Here is a 23,477-nt window from a genome sequence, read left to right as displayed (position 1 = left end):
ACGCCCCCAAGCCTAATACGTCCTAAGGACGTACAAGATGGCAGCACCCCATCTACATGGGGGCCTCCATGATGGCGTCATGAACACGCCGCCTCCAAACGAGGCGGCGCGGATGTGACGCGCGAGGGCACTTAGTGTGCCCTTTCATCGGTTCAGGAAGGAGCTCCAAAACGGAGCTCCTTCCTGGTCTTGCATCGCTGGCGCAGCCTTTAGATGGCTGCGCTCAGCAACGCAGAGGAGAAAGGGGCCAAGCAGCCCCTTTCTCCTCCCCGCTGTTGTGGGGTGTCCTTGGGGCTTGAAGCCCCAAGGACACCCCTTTCCAGGCCTCGGGGAAGTGGCCTTTTGCCGCTTCCCTGCGGCCTGGAAAGCAGCGTATCGGGGCCTTAGCGGCTGCCGCTCTAACCATGGAGGCCCCAATCCGACGGGGAAAGGGGCGGGTGCAAGCTGCCACTTTTCTGCGGTCTGTAACGCACCTATTATTCTATACCTCTGTCTGCTAGATGAAGAAAATCAAATTTGATTTTTCCTATTTTGAATTTGGTTAGATTTTCCGCCTGTCAATCTTCTTTGTACTCTAATCAGAAAAAAATTAACTGTGTAGCAAAATTATGTAAGACAATATGCTCATAATATTTTCTGATTGTATGTAGGATGCCTTGTAGAATACCATCATCAGTATTCCACCCCATTGGCTTCAGATTAGAAGCTGAAATGATCTAAATATGCTGTTCTATGTTTTTAAGACTGTGTGCAAGGACTTATCTGATAAGTAAGGGGGAATACAGATGAAGAGAAAGGGACGGCGAGACGCCACCCCTTTCTGCCCCTGACGGAGGCTGCAGCAACCAAACAGCCTCCGGGAACCCTAAAAAGAACCCACTCCTGGTGGGTACTTCTTAGGGCATGCACACTGCACCATTGGCACCCTTGTGTGCGCTGATTACGTCTACACGGCACAGCACCATTTGGACTTCGCACTGCACATACGTCATCACGGAAACCCCCATGTGGATGAGGGCAAGCCATTATGGCATGATGAGGCTCAGGAGTGTGCACACGCTCCGCTCTCCTGAGCCTTAAAATCGGTTCCAGGCTGGCACTTTGCGCCAGTCTACACTGGGCCTCAGTAACAGTAAGCTAGCAGGTGAAAACTAGCTAACTAAATAAATAAAAGTACAGTAGGATCACATATTATGTAAGTTTGTATAACATGGGTTCACTTACACGTGTCAGAAAAAATATTTTCTCTGTAGGCATTTTCTAGGTCTCTCGCATGATTCAGTTGTTTCTGCCAGAGTTTTACTGGAGGGCCTAGAAAATGCCTAGAGTAATGTTCTTCTTAAGAATCCTTAGGTGTAGTCAACTGCATACTGAGGAATCATGCTAGAGGAACTAGGAAACGTCTGTAGAGAACACTTGGTCATTTATCTCAGGTAAGAGAAACAGTGTTCCAGATTATATGTGAAAATCATATTACATAATACACGTAGTACATAATACACATCTTACTATATACAATGCAGAAAGCTTGATCTCAGTTATTAGTCAATAAGTGTGATAACCTTATTTCTTCTTAACCAGTTTCTAAAATACAAAAGAATATTGTCATGTCTTTGAGACTAACTGAGAAAAAGAAGTTTAGAGCATAAGCTTTTGTAGACTCAGTTTTGTGGGCAAACTTTTTTCTCTCTAAGGTGCTACAATATCCTTTTCCATACTAATCCATACTAACACAGCTATGTCTTTAATGGTTTTTCATGATAGTCCTACCAGTGTCTGGTCATATAATAGTAGTATATAATGCCAAATAACAAAGATATTGAAAATTATTGTCATAATGATTAACTTCATCCAAAGGGGTTGGTAATTTTCCCCCTCCACCATGTATATTGTCCTTGACTTTCATTGCTTTAAACTACAGATTACTACTAGCATTAATCATGGTCACATGTACTTCTTTCACTAAATATACTACTATGGTGAAAGTTTCACTACCCATTCAGTCTAATTTCCAGATATCCTAGAAGAAATTCGAACTTCATTTTCTTTGGAGGATTATTTGTGTAGGATTTCTGATAGCTGAAATATGAACTCCCATTCATTCAGAGATCTTTTTATTATAGTTCCTCATAGGCATGGTTTGCAATTTGCAACAAGTTGAGTAAGTTACTCATATATGCTGCTTTCAAAAATAATATTGCTTATATTAAAAAGTACTTTTAAAGTGTCAAATTGTTATAAATCAGACAAATTTTAGAGGTTTCCCTGCTATAATATTATTGCAAATTTAGCTAATGTGTTATATTTTTCATACTCTTTGAAGATGATTGATAAAGAGAAATATATTAATTCTGTAGCAACAAAGGAGTGCTGTATTGAAATCTTACATTCTGTATGCCAAGAAAAATAGTGTCAGTTAAAGATAATGTTGTATTTTGTATGGAAAGGACAATCAAAAATTGTTTATCAAAGGAAGTTTAGAATTTGTTGTACATATGGATTACCTTTTTTGTATGTATGTATGTATTATGAGTAATAAGTGCAGCTATCACTTGATTTCTGTTCTTGATCCTTCTCTTATCAGTTCAGGCATACCTTTAAAAAATATACACAAACTGGCAGAAAAGACTAGCTGCTGCCAGTGTGACTGAGGGAACTCCTATACTTGTGACTAGGATGTTATTTAGTATGTGTGTCTTCAGCTGTTAATACATAATATGACATTCTTTGTTCCTTTCCTTTATTATTTCTGTGATATCACTTCACTTGAAATTTGATTTCTTCAGGAAAATTTTGTAAACTAAATTGCAGAAGAGATTAACACACAGTTGCCTTGCCTTTACCTTCCTTTAATTAATTTGCATCTTTTCCTTTCCATGGAAGATAGATTCAGTTTGCACTGTTTATGTATGAAGACAACTTCCTATGTGCATCAGTAAAAGAGGTTATGAGAACAATAATCTTGCACATAAAACATACATGACAAAACCTCATGTAACTCCCTCCCAAAGAAAACCCCATGTGCACAGAATAATTTCACAAAATATGTCAGAGTGTGTGAATGCTAGGCACAAACTGCACAGAAGCATTTGTTTACTCTGCAGTAGGGAGAAAATTGTGGAATATTAATTTCACTAAATGTAATCAGGCTAAAATTTCCTTTTGTACTGCAACATTATGCATCAGTCATATGAAGGGTGGGAGGAATTTTATGAATGAATGGAAGGATCTGAAAATTCTGGCAAAGCATGCCTTTACATTTCACCTTTTGTACAAAAACTGGACATCAAAGAATAGGGGATGTCCTAATGCTTACATTTCACATTGGAAACCAGCCCATGTTATTTGGAGCAGCCATCTCTGTAGGAGGGGGCTATCAGATGAATATTTTAGAAGCTTCCCTGTTTATAATGGTCAGGCTATAGAAGTATTCTAAAATACTTCCAAAAGCCTGCACAAATGTTTTAAAGTATTTATAATGAACCAATTCCAAGTATCATATAAAATTGCTTGATGGTGGTGCCTTTAAGCACTGCAGTCTGAGATCAATTGATCAGATAGTTTCCACTTTATACCAGAAGGCCACATGACTGAAAGTACTGCTGGGGTATGAAGTCTCATAAATACTCCTATCAATAATGAATGAATGACTTCACATAATAAGGAGCTGTGATATACAAATCTCTGAGTCAATTTCAGCATTAAGAACACCCAGATCATTAACAGTTTAAAACTCTTTAAAACTCTTGTAGGGTTTAAATACAAAGTTATTGGTGCAGGGCCCCTGACCATAAAACAAGTGTAGTTTAACCCTCCTCAGATAAGATCAGAATCTGGTATTTTATTTAGCAATGTTTCTCTGTTAACTGCTAATCTGGGTGTTTTGCTAGCCCTACAAATGGCTTGGAATCTCATTCTCCTATAATTTTACAGGCAATTTGGTGTTCATTACAAATTAATGCCATGATAATAGGTCATTGCTACCCTTTTCACAGAGCATATAGTGGCATTGTTTAGTTTGTCATGTAATTTATACCTCAGAGTTCATCTCCTTGTGTTAATATATCAAATTTAAAGATGTCAAGTATGGTAGTATCTAACAAATGCACTAAAAGACTGATGTTGTATTTCATTGTGTGCATCACATTTCTTTATGATGCAACCATATGGTGGTGTGATAAAATAACTCTAAATCAAATTTAATTTTGATGCATTAGGAAGCTAAGATGCATTTTCTGTTTACATCCATGCCTCTGTATAATTGCTGTCTCAAAACAAGTTCTTTTCAATATTCCATAAATAATGCATCAGTGTGTTAATACTAAGAGATACTAAACTGAAAAACTGTAATTGAAATTACAGTTTGAATTACTGTAACTTGCTCTATGTGGAGCTGTCTTTGAAGAGTGTTCAAAAACTTCATCTGGTCCCAACAGCTACAGCCACATTGTTAACTAGGGCTGGATACAGGGAGCAAACAGCCCCCATGTTGCAACAGCTCCACTTTCTGCCCGGCTGTTGCTGGGCACAATTTGAAGTGTTGGTGAGGAGCTATAAAATCCTGTATCACTCAGGTTCAAGTTATTTAAAGAACCATTTTTCCCCATACAAACTTGCCTTTGTTTTAAGATCTGCTGGGGATCCCCTTCTCTTTGTCCCACCAGATTCACATGTACATTTGGTGGCAACACAGGAGAGGGCTTTATCACAGGCTGCCCCCAGGTTCTGGCACTCCCTTCCAAAGAGGCTAGAGTGGCACCATCCTTAGTATCCTTTTGCAAGCAAGTAAAACCCTTTTATTCTGGCAGGCTTTTGAGACATGTTGTTGTTGTTGTTGTTGTTTTTATTGTTTTTAAAACTGCTTTTAATTTTATGATTACTTTTTAAATTTTGTATTTTGTGAATCTTTAACTAAGTTTGTTTTAATGGTAGTAAGCCATCTTGAGCACTCTGTTGTGAAAAAGTTAGGATATAAATAAATACAACAAAATGTGTATATATTACATAGTTTGAGAAAAGAAAAAAAATCATTTGCAATGTAGTCAGCCCTCCACATCTGTAGCTTTGATTTTTGTGGATTGTATTATTTGAGGTTTTGATTAATATGTTATCTCTAGGAATCTCTAGGTCCTTCAGTGCAACTCTGCTAGAAGTTGACCATAGAGTTGTGCTGGAGAACCTAGACGTTCCTAGACAAAATGCTTCTCCAGACATGTGGAGGTCTTCCAGCATAATTCCTCAGTCAATGTCAGGCATATTCTGGCAATAGAGTTGCACTGGAGAACCTGGAGAATCCCAGAGAGGTGTTTTTTCTCTCAGGCAAAAATAATAGTGTTTTCTTATTTGTGTTTTTTCCACTTTCGCGGGAGTCCTTTACTCCTAACCCAGTGAACGTGGCGGGACCACTGTACTCCTTTGCCTCTCCTGGGATTTTGAAAGGAAAATTGGATGGAACATCTTTTTGTCTAGTTAACTGGTCTTGATTAGTTTTACTCTGGCAGTGTATGTGGAAGGCAGTTCTGTGTTCCTGTTATATCAAAGATGAGTAGCTTTGGAAGTTCTGGCGGCCCATTCTCCTGGACTCTCAAAGGCTCCAGATGTCAGTATTTTGAAAGCACCAGTTACTAAATAGATACTATATATACTTGTTTCCAAACTGACCTCGCATATAAGTTGAGGGAAGCTTTTAAGGTCAAAATCAAGTATTTTTATATGACCTGTAGCTAAGTTTAGGGTAAAACTTAGGGGAGGAGAAGGTTTTAACACCAGACTGGGAAGGAAGGAACTGGGAGGAAATGTGGTGCTTGATGGGCAAGGATGATCCAGAGAGAAAAGGAGGGAGGGAGGGAGGGAATAAAGGCTTGCATTGGAATGGGGAAGGAAGGAATTGGGGGGAAATGTTATTCTTTCTGGGCAGAGACAATCCATAGGGAGAAGAAAGGATGGAAGAAAGGGGTTTTCCATTAGACTGAGAAGTGGATTACCTCTCTTTCTCTCTCTCTCTCTCACACACACTCCTGCCTGGCAGCTCTTTCAGAAATCACTGCCAATACAGGGGGAGTGGGGCATCGGGGGTGGGGTGTTGCTTCTTTTAGGATCTTTCTGTCCTGTATTACTCTTTTGACCCATATATGAGTTGACTCAGGATTTTAACATCAATTTTGGGGCATACATTTCTTGACTAATAATAATAATAATAATAAAAAATAATTTTATTTATATATCACTTTTCCAAAAAGATCAAAGCGGTTTACACAGAGTTTAAAACCAAATACAAAACACAGCATAAAATAGATAAAAACAAGAGCACTAAATACAATATACAAATCTAAAAGCAATCATTCAATCAATCAATAGGGTGAGGTAGAGAGTCAATGGGATCACAGTACATGACTTCATTTTCCAGGGGGGAAGGCCTGACAGAAGAGGAAGGTTTTAAGCCTCTTTTTAAATGTTTCCAGGGGGGTGATAAGACGGAGCTTGTCGGGAAGACTATTCCAGATTTGTGGGGACGCTACTGAGAAGGCCATCTGGGATGTAGTAGCATATTTAGATGATGGAATTTCTAGCAAGTTCTTCCTGGTTGTTCTGAGTGTGCGGGGCGGATTATATGAGGAGATGCAGTCCCTCAAGTAACTCAGGCCCAAGCCATAGTCGAGTATATATGGTAGCTCTCATTTTTAGAAAAGGAGAGGAAATGTGGATCCCCAGAATAGTTCTTTTGAAATATCCATAACATGTGGAACTGTGCACCAAAGCTGAATGAAATGTTTGGGCCAGATAAGTTCCAAACTGCTCTATGGGATTCTCTTGCTGGGCGAAATGAAGCCCCCAGGCCTGACAATGCCCACCCCTTTAGAAAACTCAATTACAATCTTATGATCAACCAAAGTCAGAAACACAAAAGTAGCTGCAGAAGCAAAAACACTTTAGTTCAATGTTAGTTACAAAGTTATTTGCTGGTGACATTAGTCATCCAGGGAAGACATAATTCTAAGCCATGGATCCAAATTACAGACAATCAAACACTGTCCTAAATATGTCTTGCTTCCTTTGGCTGCATTTCAGTAAAATAAAATAAAAAAAATAGGGAGAATGTCCATGTGTCACTAGTGAATCATCTTTTATGGTTCCTATATGTTCTATATATCTCATGCTGCCATACAATACATAATTATCTAGAAGTAATTCTTATCAAAATCAACCAAACTTAGTTCTGAGGAGACACATTTAGGGATGAGCTACAGTCTGAAGACCATATACCAACAAAGAGTCAAGCAAACTTGAGCCCACTGAGGTTTATAGATAGGTAATAGATTAAAGGGCACTTTAATCAGTGTTGGCTATTTGCCTTCTAATCTTGTTCATTCTGTAAAAAAGAAAAAGGTACCCAAATGCATTTCTTGTGTGACAATTAATAATACAAGACAATTGATTTTTGATTTACACATGTTCTAAATGTAGTCTATAAAAGTAGTTGTTTTTTTAAAAAACTGTTATGTTGTTATTTTTACTGAGATTTTATTTGTCTGATTGCATAAAAAATATTACATTAAAAATTAGAAGTGGATCTCGGGTATATAAGGGGAAAGTAATATATAATTTACTCGTGACAGAACTCATATGAATGAATGGACAGTGGATAATTGACTGAGATTTAAGCATATCTAAGTGTCAGAATTGTTATTTATTACAAAATTTTGGAGCTTGTTTCATTTTGTGTTTTTATGAAAAACATCTGCTCTATGGTTCATATACAAATGTGATTATTAGAAAATAATTATCCTTCAAATTTTGATTTTCTTCCCAAATTTTGCAGTAAGTTTCCCACTCAAAAACTACACTATACTGAGTAGTGAATAAAAATATACTGAGGAATATGTTTGTGAAGGAACAATAAATGCATAACTCATGAGTAAATATGCTACAGGGCACTAATGGGAGTAATACTAGGAGCGATAGTAGAAGCCTGTTGACAGGTTTGCCCCATCAATGAAAAGGTGTATTATAGAAACAAAGGAAACACAAAGCAGTCAGTAGCATCACTGATGGGGTGAGGGTTGTGTGGACCCCACCAGGTGACACCTCAGAGGTGTTCCATCTTGTTCTCAGAAGAGGATGTGGTAAGGAGCCAGGCTGAGCATGTGTGTGCCCCCAGAACCTCCTTGTTGCTGAGGAGAAGGAGTGGCAGTAAGAATGGAGGAGAAGAACATGCTCCTCCCAGCTCCTTGCTGCCACCCCCCTGAGGAAAAGGAGATGGCTCAAAGATGTCAGGGAGGCATGTGTGCTTCTCCCAGCTCTTTACCAGTGCCCCCTTTTCCCCTGAGAAGGGGGTGGCAGCACGAATGGGGTCTGCGCCAGGAAGGACTGGAGGTGCAGGCCCATGCTTGACCTGACTGAGCCTGTGCCCATGGCTCTTTGCAGAAGCCCCACCCTTTCCTCCTCTGAAGCCCCATCCCCCTGTACCAGGTGACACCAGGGGCAGGGATGCAACTGAAAACAGCAACTGAACAGAAACAATATTGTGTGATAAGTGCTTGACAAATATGCTAATTTCTTTCTTTCTTTCTTTCTGATTTACTGCCTTATGTGTTAAACGTGGGTTTTTTTCTGTTTGAGATTGGCAGTTAAGAGCAAAAGTAAATAATGCTTGTTGTGAGGGGGGGAGTGTTTGTTTTAAAATACAGGACTTCTACATTTATTCATAGTTTCCAAGCCATGACTTTCCTGTTCTTAATAGTCAATTCTTCTAAGTTATTTACCTGGTGTTCTTGTCATGATTCATAGCAGTGGAGGGAACTGCTCCTCTTCTTCTTCCTCCACCTACCTACCATCACTATGGTAGAGAAGGACAATGATTGGGGCCATCTTTTCCATTTCTGCTTCCTTCTTTGTTTTCTTACTATTCCTTACCAAATCTGTCTTCCTTTGCATAAATTTCTTACTATTATATTGAATTTTCATTATCTGCTAGTCTAAGACCAGATCAATGTGTTGACATCTGTTCCCTATGAAAAATCAACAAAACACCAACAAACTGTTCTTGTTCCATGACGAGATCTTCCATCACAAAGAAAATAATAGGCCTTTCAAAGCAGATATTCTGTGTAACTAAAGTAAATGGATAGTCATTTTTGCTAGGAAGGAAATTAATTTTCTCCTGTATAATAAATAATCTATATTTGAAGCTTTCTTTCTTTTTCTTTTTCTTTCTCTCTTTCTCTCTTCCTTTCTTTCACTGCATCCTGCTATGACATATTTCACAGTTCTACAAACATAACAAACAACAAATACACATAAACAAATTAACATATTTTCTTAGAATATGTCACATTTGAATTTTTCGGATGATGCTTATTAGTCAATTGTGATGACAAGCATTTCAAACTGCAATATAAATATTAAACATATATAGATGCTTATATGCATTCTGTCCAGTCTTACATAAATGTACATAATATTGATATTTAAACATAGCAAAGATTGTCACACTTCAAAAAATACAGAGAATAAAGAACAGTACGAAAATAACTATATGTCTTGTGGCACTTCTAATTTCACAAGTATGTTGTAAGTGTGGTGATATAAATTATTGTTGATCACAGCTCACTCCATGAGATACATGAAATGTTATTCTTAGATACGAATGAAATATGAAGTGATAGATCACAGAACCACAGAATCTTAGATTTGAAAGGGACTTCAAGGGCTCCGCATATGCAAGAATGCACAACTACTGTACTCTTCAATGATCGCCATCCAACTTCTGCTTAAAGAAGAAGACTCTACCTACCCTCTGAGGCTGTCTAGTTCACTGTTGAACAGAACTTAAGAACTTCTTCCTAAAGCTTAGGTGGAATCACATTTGCTGTCATTTGAATCCACTGGTTTGTGTTCTGTTCTCTGGAGCAACAGACAACAAACTTGCTCCATCTTCTACATGACATCCCTTTATATATTTAAAGATGGCTGCACTGACACCTGTCCATCTTCCCTTTCATGGGCTAAACATATCCATTTCATTAAGCCATCCTTCATAGGGCTTGTTTGACAGATTTTATTATCTTCATTGCTCTCCTGTACATATTCCAGTATCTCATAATGTTGTGTGTGTGTGTGCTTGTGTGTGTGTGCTTGTGTGTGTGTGTTTGTGTGTGTGTATATGGTTTGTACAGGTATAGGTGCCTAGATTTATTCTGGGGTGTGATGAAAGGAGAAGAAACTTTAAACGAACAGACACTCATTTGTTAATGAAAATCCCATACCTGGAACTGATGCTAATAGCAGCTGTTAGCACAAACAAGACAGTTTCTTATCACTTTTAACTGTTTAGACACCATCCCATGGAATCCTGGGACTGGAAATGTGAGGAATTATTTAGCATTTTGTTCTAGAGAGATCTAGTGCTAAAGCTTTGGGGATTACTCTAAAATTCTCCCAGGAAACTCTCAAGATTTCATAGTATGGAGCTGTGACCCAATCCTATGCATGTAAATGAGGGAAAAATTGTGAATAGTTAGATCTAGTTGTTGTTGTTGCTGATGCTGCTGTTGCTACTGTGTGCCTTGAAGTCATTTCTGACCTATGGGAACCCTAAGGTGAACATGTCACAGGGTTTTCTGAGGCTGAGAGTGTGTGACTTACTAAATATCACCTAATGGGTTTCTATAGCTGAGCAGAAATTTGACCTATAATCTCCAGGGTTGTAGTCCAACACTCAAACCACTATGCCATGTTGCTCCCTGATAAGATCTAGAATCAAGACTTTGTCATATTTGGAATATGATGATGGAAATCACATTGATTTCAATAGGTCTGTTGTTAATATCTGAAAGATCTTGGAGATGTTTTCAAAATTGGAGATGCCTGTGTTTTCATGTTGTCATTGTTCAGGATCACATTGCAATACTTTACCTTTACATCTCAGAAGGGAATTTTGGCATTTCCCTACATTTGTTTGCATTTTTGTATTGGTACCCTTACTGAATAAAGTGTTGGTGTGCATTTTTCCAACAAGTAATTTATGGGAGGCATGGAATGCTTCTGTCAAAAAAAAAAGAAAAGAAAGAAAGAAAGAAAGAAAAGAAAAAAGAAGAAGCAAATTTAACAACTTTTTCCCCCATCCCTAGTCTGGATCTAAAATAGTGGATCCAAAAATCCATGAGATATAATAATGCTGTAGGTTTTTGACATTTTTGTTCAAAGCTTAAATGTAATGAAGATAAGAATATGGACCCTTCACAATGGCAGAGACTGATAATATAACCTTTTTATATTATCTATGCTAATTTAACCCTACATTGAAAGAATCCTGTGGGCCCAATTAAGATGGTAACAAATGGATGCAAACTTGCTGAAAAATTCCAGTATAGCAATTTGAAAAAGGACTTTTTCCTTTGAGTTGTTTTTGTCTGTTGGGGGGGGGGGGATGAGAGAGTAAGTTTGTACCCAGTAGCCATGTACGGGGATATTGAAATGTTAATATACTGATTTCTGAAATGTTACCATTTTAAAATGCCAGATTGATTGCATGAGATAAATCTACTGGACTGCTTGTTCTGGGCCCTAACATTCATAAACTATTCTGTTTTTTATTTTAAAGTTATTGTTGTTCTTTTAAAAAAAATTAAAAAGGACCAGCTATTGGAAGATAAAATATAAAATTTAAATCAAATTTAAAGGGATAAACCCCCAGCAGAACTGTCTTCTTCCTCTGTGTCCTTATATGTATGTGTGTGTGTAATCTTTTAATGTGCAACACAATCTTTATGTTTTCAACAACACGCTAAAATTCTTATCTTTTTGTTCATTAACTTAATGTACAGACCTTAATGTATACTAAATAAGCATCTACTAAAAATATGTTTAATCATTAAGGGAGAAAAATCATATGGTATAGTTGTCTTGAAATTGACCCACCTCAGAATGCAGGTGGAAGAAAATCTGCCCACAGAAAAGGATTCCAGTTAGTCTTCTCTTGCCCATATATTAATGCCATTAGTGGTGGGTTTTGTTTTGTTGGGGGGTATTTTTATTATTTATTTATTTATTTGCTTTTTGCATGAGTTTGTAAAACTTTTCAAACCACCTGCATTCTGTTGTGATGCACTTCAAAGATGAATGCACCACAGACTTTTCTAAGTGTGCATACTGAATCTGTGACTTTTCATTAGCCTGTCAAATTATTGCCTGGTATATAATCTGATTATTACTGTGTATTTTCCTTGGATGTTACAGATAATTTTATAATGACTATTCTGCTATATATGTTTACAGTGGGAAGAAATAAGTGGTGTTGATGAGAACTACACACCAATCAGAACCTACCAGGTTTGCAATGTTATGGACCACAGTCAGAACAACTGGCTGAGGACAAACTGGATACCACGCAACTCAGCTCAAAAGATCTATGTGGAGCTCAAGTTTACCCTGAGGGACTGTAACAGCATCCCACTAGTGCTGGGCACTTGCAAAGAAACTTTTAACCTGTATTATATGGAGACTGATGATGAGCATTCTGTCAAGTTTAGAGAACACCAGTTTACAAAGATTGATACCATTGCAGCTGATGAGAGCTTCACTCAAATGGATCTTGGGGATCGAATTCTCAAACTCAATACAGAAGTTCGTGAGGTGGGACCAGTCAGCCGGAAAGGATTTTACTTGGCTTTTCAAGATGTGGGAGCGTGTGTTGCCTTAGTATCAGTGCGAGTGTACTTCAAAAAGTGCCCTTTCACTGTAAAGAACCTTGCTATGTTTCCAGACACAGTACCTATGGATTCCCAATCATTGGTGGAAGTGCGAGGTTCTTGTGTTAATCATTCCAAAGAGGAAGACCCACCTAAAATGTACTGTAGTACAGAAGGTGAATGGCTCGTTCCCATAGGAAAGTGCTTGTGCAATGCTGGCTATGAAGAAAGGGGATATGACTGCCAAGGTAATGTCTATCTAATGTTTTTTACCTTTTCACTGGTTGTGTCTTTTTCTTCTTCACTCATTTGCTGTGCTTTATAATGTCTTGGAAAACAATGGAGAGGATAGGCTTGTAATCACTTGTATATTAATTTCTTACACAAACATATCTGGTACTAACTTGAAACTTGGAAGAAAAATTTGGCTGGTTAGTTTGAACTAATATGCATAATTCAAGCCCTATGTTGCTCACTACTTCTTTGTTCTTGTTACTCAGAAGCAACCACAAGTGACAGAATTTTCATAAGAGTCTACACCAGGGGTGGATACCTGGGATGGGCTCAGAAACCAATATTCTTTTCTCTCAGACCACCCAAACTACCAAACATGTCTAAAATGCAGGGGAAAATGCAAATGTCTGAAAATCTACTTCTAATTTTGAAAAACTGCTGCATTTTCAGGATTAACTAATTCACAAAAGTTCTGCAATGTATTTGTGCTCCAGAGGACTTTGGGGGGAATAGTTACTCTTTTAGGGAAGGCAAAATCCATGGAGTTTGGAAAGACTGAGGTCAGAAAAACAGCATCAAGGCTGCCCCTTTACCTACTTTGTTTTAGATCCTAGGCCTGGGCACCTTTGCGTTCCAGTTTGTGAACCTGAAATCCTTTCTTGTCAACAGCTGTGGTTGGTAGCTCCATTGCCAGTGGAGTAACAGATCTACTCAGTTTTAGTCCAGACTTCAAGGGAATTATCCATAGTACAGAACATATTTGAGTTGTTTCAGTACCTTGAGTAATGGCTTTAAAATGTGGATTGAAATTAAAAGTAAATTCACCACCCTACTGACATGGTGGAAGCCACCATCTGCCGCAGCCACTACTATCTGATACATACGACTCTCTTGCCACTAGGTGTTGTGTGTGTACTTTTGCCCACTTCTGCTTCCAGGCTCCTCCTCTGCTCCTTGTGCCTAGGTGCCTACATGTCAGCTTTTCATGCTATTCCATACAGAGACTTGCTTGTTTAACATACCTCATCTCTTAATCAGCCATTCTAATATTTCTTTTTCACTCTTACATAGGATACAGTCTCACCTGCTCTCAGGTACATAGGATACAGGACCCCCATTAAAGTGGCAAAAAACAGAAATTAAAAAAAAAACTTTTTTTAACATGAGAGAACACCTTTGTAGGAATCCCTAGGCAACTGTGTGGTCAATATCTGATAGATATTGACATAGAATCATGATGTAGGAACAATAAATGCACAGAGAAGTGTTTTTTCTAGGATTCTCCTGGTTCTCCACCATGACTTTGTGCTCAGTCTTTGGCAAAGTTGGGCTGGAGGAGCTAGCAATTCCTAGAGAGACCATGTCAATCAAATATGCAAATAATTAAATCTGTAAAAGTCAAAGCTACACATGTTGAGAACTGACTGTAATGTGGAGTTTGTTCAGAGCTTCCACCCACTGGTTATCCTCAATTACCTTGTTTTCTGTCTTTTCCTTTTAGATACATTATTCAGCTACTTTCTTTTGGATTGCTCTTTTCAGTCTTTTGTCTAGTCTGTATCAGTCCTTCAGCTTCTGAACTGTCCTCCTTTCCAGGATGTTGTTCCAGTGCTCTGTCATCTTTAATGTGAAATATTCAGCTCACCCAAACTGATTTCTTACTATTCTCTTATAAATCTGGTCTGTAAAAATGAATAGTTTCTTCAGACGCTGAACAGTCTGCATGGTTGTACAGTTAATTACCAAAGTGTTTGTCCTGAATAGGTTATATAATATATGATTATCTAGCGGCTTGGGATAATGAGCTTAATTATTTTCTTATTCTTTGGTGAACCATGGAAAGTGCTCTTAAACTGTGTCATTGGAAGACAATATTTACAAAACTGAAAGAATAAATGTTTAGCCTATATCTTATGTGTAATAGATCAACCACAAACTTTTATGTTTGTTTCTCAGTTTCAAGTTCTGCTTTGTTTGAGATGTGTAATATCTAATTCCATGCCTTGTACATAAAAATTTGCATGTGGACTTTGTGAAGTACAGCTCTTAACAGTTCCTTGCAATGCTAATGAGTTACTGTGAAATGTGAGGTTCCATCTAAGTGAGTAAGTTGGTAGGAATAGGAGACATGCCCTTAAGTGCTTTCTATTCACAAGATTTTCTTAAGAGCTCTGCACAGTGCCCCTAAGGGGCAGTGGGACACTGCCCCTTTCCTGGCTGGACTGGCATCATGGCAACCTCACACCACCACAACCCCAATCCAGCCTTTGAAGGGCGCAAAAAGGGCGCCATCACCGAAGCAGCATGGCTGTATGGTGCCCCTTCAGTGCTGTGTCATCTAGATGCAGCACCAGATGCACATCATGATGCTGTGCACCATCTGGAGTGGTGTGTGGCATCATGGCACCCTGGGAGCTGAGTCAGGATGTGCATTATCAGAACGCTGCACCCCGACTCTGTCCACAGGTTACCCTTTCGGGCTGGTCTGTATAGGGCCTTAGAAGCCAAGAATGGTATCTTAACAAATTGTTTTCATTTTGAAAATGTGTCCAAGGCTGCATCTAAATTATGCAGTTTGAAACCACTTTAACTGCCATGGCTCCATTCAACAGAATTTTGGGATTTGTAGTTTTGTGAGGCACCAGGACTCTTTGCAAGAGAAGGCTAAAGTAATTTTAAATTACAGATCTCAGGATTTCATAGAATGGAACTACAGTTCTTAAAGTGGTGTCAAACTGTATCATTTCTAGAGTATAGATGTACCCTAACATATCAGCAATTTGCAGGCATGCTTCTATTAAGACTAGTGTCATAGACTGGAATTATACACTTTGCTGAAGTAGCTTGAGGGTCCAGGGAAGCAGATTACTTGAAGCCTGTGTGAGAGAAAGAGGGCTAATTCTAATTGGAGGGATTTGCATAACTGCTGACCTACCTAGTTTCGTTTGATTCAATGGGACTACTTTCATTGAGGTTAATTGGATTTAGGCTACTGGAGCTTGAATGATCAGGAATGACCACAGGTCTATGTCACTCAAAAGATTTATATATGGAGAGAGAAATCCATGCCCCTGCTATTTAGAAATATATAATAAATAATAAATAAAATTTTTATTTTTATCCCGCCCTTCCGAGTGATCAGGGCGGCTTACAAAGTGCACCAATGTGCAAGCAACATACAAGGTTAAAAACAAACATACACAGTAAACCTTAAAAACAATAAAAAGCCCCTTAGCCCAACCTCACGGCCACGAGAGAGGAGGGAGGCCTTTTTTTTTTTTTTTTTTTTTTTTTTTTTTTTTTTTTTTTTTTTTTTAGACCCTGCCTAAATTGGGCCAGGGTGGTATGTGCCTTTAGAGGCAAGAGACAGCAAATCTGAATTAATACTTCACTATTATGGAAGAGGATGTTGTTGTTGTTCTATATTTTAGAAGCTGTCCAGTCAATATATTTTTGACTGTAATTAAATTCTGTTTGTTTCATATGGATCTTTCAGGTTTCAGTCTCCATGGGAGAGCAAAGAACAGCTGACAGCTGTGTTGCCACTGGCGGGAGCGCCGACAACTTTGGGACTATTTGGGCCTTGGCGTGCCCCAGAATGCTTTGCGGGGGCAACCGAGGCCTCTGATTGGCTGCGGGTGAGGCCAGAGGAGGAACTTCCGGGGGGCCGCTCTTGCCGGTCTGGAGGACCTCTTGTTGGTTGCTCCTTCCAGTCCTCCAAGGCAGCTGATTGGTGCTGCCTTGGGGGGGAGGAGCGACCTTGCTTGGCCCCGCCCTGGACCTGGCCTATTTAAGGCCTCGTGGCCCGGTGATCTGGGCCATTTTCACTCAGCTCCCCACCCTCCCTCCTTTGGGTTGGTGTTGCTAGTCACAACAGGGGCAGCAGCATAGGCCAGGATCTGGGTTGGATGGTCTCCAGGGCTGCGGAGCACTGGAGCGGGAGTCCTTAGGGACCTGGGTAGGCTGAGCTGTTACGTATGGCCATTGCAGGGGCCATTATGTTTTACGCGTCCCAGGGACTAGGGGCTGGTGGAAATATGGACAATCCACTGGTTGCTATCCAGTGGTCCATAGCCCCTTGGTCTTCCTGACGGCAGGCCTGGTACAGGCCTTGGGTATCGAGCAACCGGGGTGTTGGTCAATTTTGCCAGATCCTGACCTCATGTTATGGGCCAACCCTATGCTGTTTTTGCTGCTTGCAATTAATAAAGTTGTGGCCTTTCTTCCAGCTATGCCTCTGTGTTTATTGTGGCGGCACCCCTACAAGGCAAATTATTTTGGTACTATCCACTACATTGCCAACAAATATGTGTTGCCACTAGCATTGCAGAACAAGCCATAATCTAGCACTCTTTAATTCCTTCATTCTGATTTGTACTTTTATGCTTTGGAGAAATATAGTAGTGTGAAAGCACTTCATGTTGTTCTTTTTAAAAAATATATTTTATTGAGATTTAAAACATTACATTTAAAAAAGAAGCAAGGAACAACGTAAAAGGTAACGAGAAAAGAAAAAAGAAGAAAGTGACAAGAAAGAAAAGGAGAAAAAAGGGGGGATGAGGTAGGAGGGATGTGTGTGTGTGTGTGTGTGTGTGTGTGTGTGTGTGTATGTATACATACACACACACACACACACCTATCGCCAACACCTAAGACTCCTCAAACACTTCCATCAGTGCTGTTTACACAAAATTCTAAATATACACTGGACTGACTATGTGACAAATGTTGCTGTCCTTGAGCAAGCATGGATCACCAGCATTGAGGCCATGCTATTGAGGATGCAGCTGTGCTGGGCAGGACACGTTTCTAGGATGGAGGACCATCGCCTCCCAAACATAGTATTCTACGGTGAACTCGCCATGGGTCAGTGTAAGAGGGGCGCCCCAAAGAAGAGATACAAGGACTCCCTGAAACAACATCTCAGGCTTGGCCAAATCGATCACCAACAATGGTCCGCTCTGGCCTCACATCGGGAGACATGGAGACGCACTATCTATGATGCTGCAGCCTTTTTTGAAAATGCACGCCAAACGAGTCTCAAAGAGAAATGACAGTGCAGAAAGAACCACAACCCAGAAACATCACCCAAGGAGACTTTCTGCTGTGCTTTCTGCAACTGGACTTGTTTATCTCGGATTGGCCTTTTTAGTCATCAACGTGCTTGTAGAAAGTGCAGGATGAGTCCTTCCTGAATCTTTGTTCGCGAAGAAAAGCCAGAGAGAGAGAGAGAGAGAGAGAGAGAGAGAGAGTTCTGCTTATCTTTTGGGGTAGTAACATTCTTTAGCATAATAACCAGGAAAAAAGTAGCTTAATTTAATCATGAATTCCTTTATAATAGCTGTCTCTGTATCATATATTAATTACTGATTTTCTAGATAATATCTTTCCCCCTGAAAAAAACATCAACATAAATCATGTCTACTTTTTCCCCACATCTTTTTGATCTTCTGCTGTTTATTTTCAAATTCTTGGCTTGTTTTTCCCATAGCATGCATTGTTATTCTGTCCATAATATAATATTCATGCATCCGTTCTTTCCATTCCTTAATTGACGGGATCACCATGGCTTTCCAGTATTTAGCAATCGCTATTCGTGCTGCAGATATCATATATAAGATTATACTGATTACATTTTGTGTCAATTTGATTTGGATAATATCTACAATATTTAATAAAAATAATTCTGGGAGAAAGGGGGTGTTAATTTCCAATACTGCTTGCATTTCCGCTTGCATATTTTAACCCATATCACATTTCCAAGGTTGTTCTGAGATTCTCTGCTGCCATAGAGGAATGCACTTTTATTCTTCCTCTCACTTGTGTCTTCATTTTGTTGCAATTATTGTTGTAGGTAGGGGAATAAGCCTTTTTATTGCTGACAGAGATTTACTTCTATAATCATACATAAGATTGAGAGATGTACATGAAATTCACAGCTCATGTTTACTTTTAAATTCTGCAACTTCTGTTTGCTGCTAACTATCCAGATGAAATGCAGGCAGCATCAACAATGAGCTTCTGTGCATGGTTACTTACAAAGAATTCAGATCCTGGAAAAGTTAAATTTTGGACTACAGTCCCCAGAATTCCCCCAGACAGAATGCTGACTGGGGACTCTGGGCCCCAGAGTAACTTGTCTAAGCTGTAGTGGAATATGGACAGAAAATACAGATGTGAAGTTTTTTGTTAGTCCCAACTAGAGTAGACTCATTGTAGCAAAGAGATTTACATAAGTACTGACTCACTATTCTGATTTGGGCTGCTGCCACACTGCAGAATTAATGCAGTTTGACAGTGCTTTAACTGTCATGGCTCCATCATATGGAATCATGGAATTGGCACATTGGTTGCATCACCAGAGCTCTCTGACAGAGAAGGCTAAATATCTCACAAAACTACAATTCACAGAATTCCATATCACTGAGCCAAGGCAGATAAAGGAGTGTCAAGCTGGTTTAATACTGTAGTGTAGATGCAGCCTCCATCACTTTACTGACTCTACTCTAATTGGGACTACTAATAGGATTTAGGGTATGGTTTTCTAGCTCACCTCCATATTTAGACTGATCTGTCCTTTGATCGTAAATCAGAGTCAGACCCACACAAATATTGCTCTGTGCAATTTTATGAGGGAAATGATTTCTATTGTGATGGGACTGAGGAGAAAATGGAAAGAGGGGACAGAATGATCAATTCTAAAATAACCTAACAAGATCTATGTTATTTTCATGTATTTGTACTTAGATAGGATAAACAGTGTGATTATGTGATTGGTTTCTTAAAAGTTATTGATAGGGGCGATTCTTTCTCTGTGTGTGCATGACTGGAACTCTGGCAAATGAATGGGAGAGTTTTGCTTCTACTTTCATCCCCCAATCCAGATTATGTTTCCCATGATGACTACTTGCATTATGGTTGAAGGAATTCACATGGAAGTGAATGATTTCACCTAGTGAAAATGTCAGGCATAAAATGCCAAGCCTGGATTGTGATAGCAGCAGAGGCCAAAGGATTAATTTGCCGTCCCTCCCCAAACACTTCCAGGTACCTAATCTTTATTTAGCTTTGTTGAATAATACGAAAGAGCACTAAGGAGGTCGTTCCTCTTGGAATGAACCAGGAGCTAGTTGGAAATACCACACATTCTCCTTCTGGACAAAAAAAGATTGAGAATATAGCCAGAGATCTCTGTAAAACACTTACCTTTCAATGGGACAAATTATTATCCCATGAACCTGAAACACCCAGTGCTTTCAATTTGCGTTTAAGAAGCCATTCAATGTCAGGTCATCTAGTTTGATCCTAAAATGAACTGCAGTGTCTAAGTGCATAAGGTATTTTACATTATTCTGAATATTCTGAAGTTAAATAAAGGCATATTTCAAATGTTCTACATTTCTCTTTTCTTTGCCTCCACAGTCAGACTGAATTTGGGGGGAACTGCAAGAAAATAATATTCAACTCTGGGTCTCAGTTACAGTTTTTTGGGGGCAGCTAGGAAAAAATCGTTACAAAACATAATCTCATATAAGCAAAGTTCAACTTCAGTTTGCTTGAATATCAATTTGTTAAAACTATCAGCATGAAACCAAAGACAAATGTATATATTGCTAAATGTTTATACTACCAGGTTAATCCAGTTTTTAGACACCATATATTGGTGCAGTGCCTGCTGATTTCAGTTAGTAAGCAATTCTTTGTGACCACAAATGTGAAATGTAAAAACAGACTCTGATCCTGCAATCATTTCTTGGCATCCAGGGGTGCTGTCTTGCTTTTCTGATTGCAATTCCATTTGTTCATCAAGAGAACTTTGTGTGAGCAAGCTATTAACAAAAGTGACAGAATATTCTGGTATGCTCTGGTTTTACATACAATGTCCTGCTGTCCTGACAGCTTGTATCAAGACCCAAATTTGTCAAATATTTTCACCAGGGTGTTATTAACTGGCCCTTTAAAAGTAGTTGGTAACCCAATCCTCTCCCTGCTGTTGACGTCAGTAGCACAGCAGGAATCGGAAGACAGCACTAAGTAGAGAGGGTTTTTTCACATACTTCTTGACTCACCTATGCTCCTTGACCATGCTCACTTACCCAAGATGAGATGAGTAAACTTGTCTTAATGTAAGCAAAAACTGGGCATTAAATCATTTCACTATGAAAAAGACTGAGACAATATCTATTGTCTGGCTAGCCTAGATAGGCAATGAGAAAGGGTGGCTGCAAAAACAGTAATCAACTGTTTGTTTCTGTGGATATTTTCCCCTTTTGGACCATACGAACACTGACCAAACTTTCAATTTTCAAACATTTTTCAGTTTGAGCCAATTAGCTTTAACATGTACCTTAGGAAAATATATGTAAAATGTGAAAAAGCAAATTATAATGTTGGATTACACATAGTCAGTTTACAGCTTGATGAAACTGGTTTTCCTAATTCTTTTGAAGGATTAAGTATTGTAATTTGTCCAAGCCAAAAATAATGAATCAAAGAGTGTACATTTGAACTATTAAATAAAACTCATAATTTTGTTGTGTTTGCTTTTCAGGAATATTTAGTTCTGATTTGTAAATGCATTCTATACAATGCAACAACATTGTTTCATTTTAAAAATAACGTGTGTGCCCCACTGACATTTCCTGATGATATCCTAATTTTGTAGAGAAATCAAACACTGAAATGAATATGTTAAAGGTAATTCTTAAGTGGAACAAGTTGCTATTAATTGCTTCAAAACATGTGTACTAAACATGCTTTCCCACCACTGAAAACTATTTCGCAATAGTGTACTCCTGTTTGTTAAAGATTTTATTAAAATATAGCTGAAGCCTTTAAAAACAACAGGCTAGTGTTTGTGTCCCTTTGAATCATTCAATCTTTCTTTGTAATTTCTTCCAAGCATTTCTGTCCACATATTTTCAGAAACTAGATATCTTGTGTACAATTCAAACCTTTAATGTGATAAGTTTTTCACACATATGATAAAATGGTCTGCTATGCAAACTACATTAAATTCAAGTATAATGACCTTTAATATCCTATAATCCATATTAGATTTTTTGTGGGTGGTGGTGACCACAGTTGAAACTTATTTAAAAGTCTGTTCTCTTAAAATATCTTGTTTCTCTCATTGTTTAAAAGGTCAGGGTGAAGAAGGAGCATGTGTCTTGAAAGCTGAATAAATTGCAGTAGCATTATATTACTTTGTGATCGGCTTTTGTTTTTCATTTTTGAGGGAGGGAGACTGATTTATATCACATTGCTCTGTTATTCAAGGTGAAAGCAATCATGATACCAAACATGGGGCATGTTCCTTGAAAGACGTAAATTCTTTTCAATCATAAATAAAAACTTCCACAGAACTTTGAGAGATATTTTTAATGTCTTAATAATCAGAACCTGACACAAACACCTGATATTGGACTACAAGGGTGTACATTGGAATTGTGTTGGGAGGGGTGCAGTCCCCCCCCCAAGATATTTTATATAACAGAAATGTTGTTAATGTCATTAGAATACTGACTTAAAATTGCACTAGATGGTCTGTTCTACACACTATTTTCTTATCTCTAAAAGTCAGTTTACACTGCTCTCCTGCTTGTTTCCAAAATATCCTTTATTCCACCACCAAAATAATAATACAAATATTTTTAAAACAGCTGTACCATTTGTACTACAGTCAGTCTGGATGGGTTTTTTTTCTAATAAAGTTAAAAAGCAACATATATGCATTTCAATTATGCAACTGTATGAAAATTCTTAGCCAACTAGATTGGTTTGGGAGGTAAAGGAAAATATTAAGGATGTTTTAGTGAAATTCTGGAGGCCTACCCCCCCATTTCTGTATTTCTACACAAAGAAATTCTGCTAGTAACAAGGTAGATTGCCACAGCTGTGGTCCTATGCATGTTTGTTCAGTTTGTTATTAGTCACTGAGTTCTTAAAAATTACATCTACATAAATGAGGATGAAATTGCAACTTTAGGTTCTAAAACATCAGTTTCAGTCTTGATTGTCCTTCAATCTTGATTGTTCTGGTGACTTTTTATACTTTGGTGTTGTTGTCGTCATTATTGTCTCACCTTGAGGCCTACTAGTGTTAGCTCTGTTCAAAACTTCAAGACTGATAGTTCTTTAACTATTTGGTAGTACAAGCACAATTCCACCTAATCAATTAAGTTTCCAAACTGAGTAATATAAGAGGGCAAATCTTTTTAGAGATATGGGATGAATTTGTTTTGTTCTCATTTTAATATAAAGCTTATATAAACCATACTTTCCAAATATGCAAAATGAAATGATGAAAGTATTCTGAATTTGTTGATGTAGCTGTCTAACAAAAATAAATAAACTAACGGAAGCAACTGTGCAAAAAAAAAAAATGCTTATATTAATGAAAATAATATGCATAAATATAGTATTTTAGGAAATGATACTTGCAAAAAGTGTATACTAGGCAGCACTGGTGACAGAAATCTCTGTCTTTCTGTCTGTCTGTCTGCCTATCTATCTATCTATCTATCTATCTATCTATCTATCTATCTATCTATC

At 38.4% G+C, this 23,477-nt stretch overlaps 1 protein-coding gene across 1 annotated transcript in view; it reads left to right on the top strand.

Moving 5' to 3' along the window:
• LOC121917233 (ephrin type-A receptor 3-like) overlaps positions 1-23,477 on the top strand; it is a 294,283-nt gene that overhangs the window by 90,759 nt on the left and 180,047 nt on the right. The window contains exon 3 of the mRNA XM_042442991.1: positions 12,277-12,937. Coding sequence (XP_042298925.1) covers positions 12,277-12,937 — 661 coding nt within the window. The remainder of the gene's footprint in view (positions 1-12,276; positions 12,938-23,477) is intronic.

Source organism: Sceloporus undulatus, unplaced genomic scaffold (genome assembly GCF_019175285.1).
Source record: "Sceloporus undulatus isolate JIND9_A2432 ecotype Alabama unplaced genomic scaffold, SceUnd_v1.1 scaffold_13, whole genome shotgun sequence".
Lineage (NCBI taxonomy): Eukaryota > Metazoa > Chordata > Lepidosauria > Squamata > Phrynosomatidae > Sceloporus > Sceloporus undulatus.
This window is presented reverse-complemented; position numbering and strand designations above follow the sequence as displayed.